Source organism: Cariama cristata, unplaced genomic scaffold, assembly GCF_000690535.1.
Source record: "Cariama cristata isolate BGI_N322 unplaced genomic scaffold, ASM69053v1 scaffold4170, whole genome shotgun sequence".
Taxonomy (NCBI): Eukaryota; Metazoa; Chordata; class Aves; order Cariamiformes; family Cariamidae; genus Cariama; species Cariama cristata.
This window is the reverse complement of record NW_009592818.1, coordinates 30,689-35,688: the sequence shown is the minus strand read 5'-3', so window position 1 is coordinate 35,688 and position 5,000 is coordinate 30,689. Positions and strand designations below refer to the sequence as shown.

The 5,000-nt window shown below is 38.7% G+C and overlaps 1 protein-coding gene across 5 annotated transcripts in view; it reads right to left on the bottom strand.

The window, feature by feature from the left end:
- Positions 1-5,000, bottom strand: part of KDM6A (lysine (K)-specific demethylase 6A) — a 75,033-nt gene that overhangs the window by 41,209 nt on the left and 28,824 nt on the right. For 4 of the 5 annotated variants that reach the window (XM_009695755.1, XM_009695829.1, XM_009695972.1 and 1 more), the window contains 2 exons: positions 2,811-2,915; positions 1,775-2,170 (listed from right to left, as the gene is read on the bottom strand). In XM_009695755.1, the coding sequence (XP_009694057.1) occupies positions 1,775-2,170; positions 2,811-2,915 (501 nt within the window). The remainder of the gene's footprint in view (positions 1-1,774; positions 2,171-2,810; positions 2,916-5,000) is intronic. The other variant, XM_009696048.1, reaches the window with a different exon arrangement.

Sequence of the window (5,000 nt, the reverse complement as noted above, 5' to 3'; positions counted from 1 at the left end):
CTGATGTACACACAGCTGATTTCAGAGTAACACACTACGTATATATATCAATGACTGCAAAGCTGATGCACACATAGCTGATTTCAGAGTAACACACTATTGTGTTAAATATTTCATTATAAATTCCCAAACCTACAATTAAATTGTTGGATGTTTAAATGATCCCTTAGTTATGAGCCAATGCCAGAAATAGTGAAAGAATCCACTTTTATATTTACTTGTAACTGAGGTTTTATTTTGGAAAGGGCAACATTCACACTTTGGAGGCTTCCAACTGTGACGAAGTTACCTCCTAGTCTGGTTTTCACTTGACTTTTAGAAGTGTTGCTACACCTATTATAGGCCAAATTTTTTTGTTAATTACAAACTGCATTATGCATATCACATCTGTACACTTAATTTCTTAATTCCTCTATGTAGCTTAATTACTGATAAATAGCTTTTTAAATGAAGAGTTCATTTGGTACCTATGGAGAATGTTACAGACTCGGAAATTCTGCTGAGCCCCTGTTCTCTATATACACTTCACAAAGAAGAAAGATGCAATGGCCAGAGGAAATGACACCACAAGCTTTCCTTGGAACAGTTACCCAGTCTTTTCAAAAACACCATCTCTACGGAAAGCAGTCAACTCCTACTGCAATTTATTACCTGCCTCCTTTACAAACACTACCATCACAGACATCTAAGATGAAGCAGATAACTGTGTGGAAGTGCAGAGCTTCTTTTACACAATAAAGAGAAAACAGAGAAGTGAATTCTAAGTCAAGCAAGAGTCAGTGAGGCTAACAGGCTCCACATCCCCCTGCCATGCTTATAAACCATGTAAATAGTACCACTGATACAGAGGAAACTTAAATCATGTTTCAACACTGTTTTAGTTTCGAATAACCATGTTTTGCACAAGATGTTCCAGTATTATCTCAGCCTTTGTTGTAGTGTATATGCAGATAAGCATGTATGTATGTTTGCACCACAGCCCACTCTCAATTCTTCAGCATTAGAGTAACATACAATATTAATTAAACAAGAAATTGATGCAGTTTTGAAGAAGAAAACAATATCGTATCAAGCTGTATAACCCATCTGGTAAAAGCGAATTAAACTGTTAGGATATCTTCCTATAGAACACCTCGTTATATCCAAGGTATGGTCTGGAAGAAACACATTTAGGCTGAAATTTAAAAAAAAAGCTCCATCTTCAAGTTCTAACACACACATACACAAAACACTCTTACTTACACACTGCAATCCCTACGGATTTTTACTAGCATTATAGTATTTTTCTGCAAGTAACTCGGGGGGCCTGATTGCTAGATATTAATTTTGAAAGATCATATGGAAACAAAATACGGTAATGATTACATCATGACAATAACGTAATGTCAAAAATAACTAGGACATTTAGCGGCCCATGAAATATGCACATTCCTCCTCCAAGAAAAACAAAGTCACAATGTTTCACACTAAAGAAGCAACAAAAAGAAGTACAAGTATTCCTTTTTAAAGAAACTTTCCTGTAAACGTAGGCAGCTGACCACTATGTAACTGCTCTCTTTGATCATTACCTTTATCCTGAAAGTAGTTAATTTAATACATAGATTTTTAACAATAAAAAGTAATAGGCAGGTTTAACCTAGTGTATGTTTTATTTGCATCTAGGTCATCAACTTTAGGAAACAGAAAACGTGTGCTTACAAATGAGAGACTTCCAATGGTGACTTGCTTATCAAGCCTCCTTGGTGCACTCTATAAGCAAAGTGAAATTGCGTACCTGAGTGGAGTTAGATAGTTGGTTTTTCCACGGCTCCTCTGCGCTGCTGGTCAGGTTTGTGCGGTTATGAGGTAGAGAGAGTGCGTTTCGCTGCAGGTAAGGCACGTTTCCATTACTTCCACTTTCTGTTATGTGATTATTGCCTATCAAAATAGTGTCTGTACTACCCAGCGTTCTTGCTGTGCTGCAGGGAATGGGGCCTGCTGGAAAGGGTCCATTAGCCATAGGCTGCCCGGGGCAGGCGGGACGGATTCCACGCTGAGCGACATTAGGCACTCTGGTTAGAGCAACCTGCGGCTGCTGACCAGAGACAGAGTTTGTAGGCAGTGATGAATCAGCTGTTGGCCCATTAGGAATTCCAGTAGATCGTACCTGTGCAACTCCTGTTTGTCTCATCTAACAGAAGATGAACAAAGCACAAGAACATTAGCTGCAGAATTTGAAAAACAAAGATTGTGCAAGATTCGTGTTACTAATCGATTCTGTGATTCTGTGTGCTTTACTGCACTGGTCAATTCTAATTTTATGCTGATTTTAAGATCTTCATAGTTGCTTTTGAGAAATAAGACAACTGTCATGCTCACAAATGTGCTGAGCAAATTTTAAGGTACAGCTAATCTGCACGCTTTTCTTCTAGGCCCTTCAGTTTGAGTGTTAGTATTTTACTGCTAAAGTTGGACACTCAGAGAGAGAGAAGTGAACAATGAGAGGAGGACAAATACGCTGTAATGTGGCTTACTACAGCTAAGTATTTTTCAAGTAAGACTGCTTTTAGATGTGTCCACTCACTTTAGTTTGAAAGTGTGGCTTGAAAACTTTTACATTATCTGGTAGCCCTGTAATAGAACACAGCTAAACCCGTTACATTTCAACCAGTAAACTGCAATTACACTTTACACAAAAAAAGAAGACTTAATGTAACATAGTAAAGGGCATGAGAACTCTGTACAATAGAAATTCTCCAGAATTCAAGAAACGTAACAGACATCACTACTGACAAAAGTTCTGTTGAAGAGAAAAATATTTTTGTTCTTACCTGCTGGTGTTGCTGCATCAAGACAAACTGACTCTCCAGCTGTTCCAGCATAAGTTTCTGTGCTGGATTTAGATTATTTCGGTTTGCACGCAGCTGTTCCAAGTGCTGAAAAAACAGCAGTACAGTTAAGAATCATTAAAATTGCATGTGCTTTTTTAATAACTTTCTTGCATACAATACTAAAAGCTATCCATGAAGACAAGACCTGTAAAGCTGAAAACATGATTGAGATCTCTGTTGCAGACTCAACCATCTTTCCATACACTGTTTTGTAACCAAACCTTATTACTAGTTACTAAAGAGACTTTCTAAATTACTTGAGTATATAAATATTATCACCACACTAAAATTAAGTGTACTGGTACCGTAAAAGAAAACTACGTTCAAGTGTGATTCTACAGAATTCTTATTATCATTATGTATGTTTTAGAACTTTTTTGTACTGTGCCATTCTTTTATTAGTACTGTTCAGCATGAAGTAAATTCAACCTATAGTCACACATGAAACCTTCTCCATAAAACATAAAAAAACAAAGCCAGAAAACTATTCTACTTAATTATAGAGAGCAATGCCTTAAGTTATGATGCTGAACTCATTTTCAACTGATTAAGTATCTATTTCCAAAAATCTGATCTTTGTACTCATTTTAAACTACTCAGCACACCATCATTCTATCAGTAAGTCTGCTGCTAAGTGGTACGACATAAATGCTGAGATTGTGGAACACAAAAAGCACTCTCTGAGAAGGAAGGGGGTGTGCGTAGAAAGGAGGGCAAAGGTTATGCTACACAAAAGGTGACATATAGACATTTTTCTTGATTTTTCTTAAATACTAACCTACTTCACATATTGTAAATCCTTTAAAACAACACCACCCCCCTCCCCAAAACCAAACTGAAAACAAAAAACAACAAACCAAACCAAGCCCCACAAAAATCAAATGGAAATCAGGTTTACTTTAGTTCCTTTCAGGTCTGCATGTAGTATTTTTCTACATCCTCCTCATCTCCTTTGCTTTGATTATGCTGTATTAGTAATACATAAATGGAACTGAAGTATGAGCATTCAATAAAATGTAGTTCATTCTGTGTTGAACAATTGTATTTGCAAACTATCAACTAAAAAAAATCCAACATAATCTGAAAAAGTGGTAAAAGACGGTTCATGCCAAACTCCCTGGATTAGCAGTAGCTTCCATTCTGAAGTGCCTCTGTAGAGGACTGCAATGAGTAAGACTAATTATACATACATAGATATGGATACGATTGTGAGATGAAAACAGGGCCTCCACGGGAGTGCATACGCCAGGTACACAGAAGCAAAAACCAGTGCTCTTCGGTTGTTACGCTGCTTTTTAAAAAAAGTCTAAATAGTGTAACAGGAATCAGAAAGACTGAATTAGCACGTATGTCAGCAGAGGCAAGTCTGTGCTTCTCTCCAGTGCTACGCGTGTAGAGGTTTTGGGGGCAGCACTGTTCTTGCTGTCCACCAATACTGTGAAACCACACCCGTCCCTCCTCCACGGGCACGCTGCACCCCGGCAGCTACCGTGTGGCCGTAGCCCCTTCCCCTTCGGCTTTTGTCAGCTGAGCCATTTGGGGTGTGTGTTGTGTGCCATATCCATCCAGCCTCTGAGCTGCCACTTTTAACTGGCTGACTTGGAAGATGTAATAAAGGCTTTATTCACTCTCCTCTTGCATCGTATCTTTTTGGCTTTCCTATTCATATATGCTGGCACCTTGTCAAGCTATTGCCAGCAAATCCAGTGTACTGTACTTAAGATAGCGAAACCTACTTAGATCCTGCTTAGAGGAGGAAGTTGGATCTGGAAAAAGGTGAAACTAAAAACGGGAAAAAGTAGTAGGATATGTAATAAGCAGAGAGAAATAATGAGAATGCTTGGAGAGAGAGAGAGATACAGAAGAGTGATTGGGGAGGATCAAAAAGGTGGGGGTGGCGGGGACAGGGAAGGGAGGGAAAAATTATGCAGCCTAATGAAGTCGATACTGTTCAGACAGAGAAACAGCTGCAGAACTATACAGGAGTTGAGGGGAACACTGCTCAGTCAATCAGAATGCCTCCTGTCCTTGCACTGTGTTCCTTCTATTTGTCCCTGCATCCAAAGTAGTATCTGATACATGGGCAAGAGTTTCCAACTAGGCCTGATTTTCAAAATACGGAATTCCTGC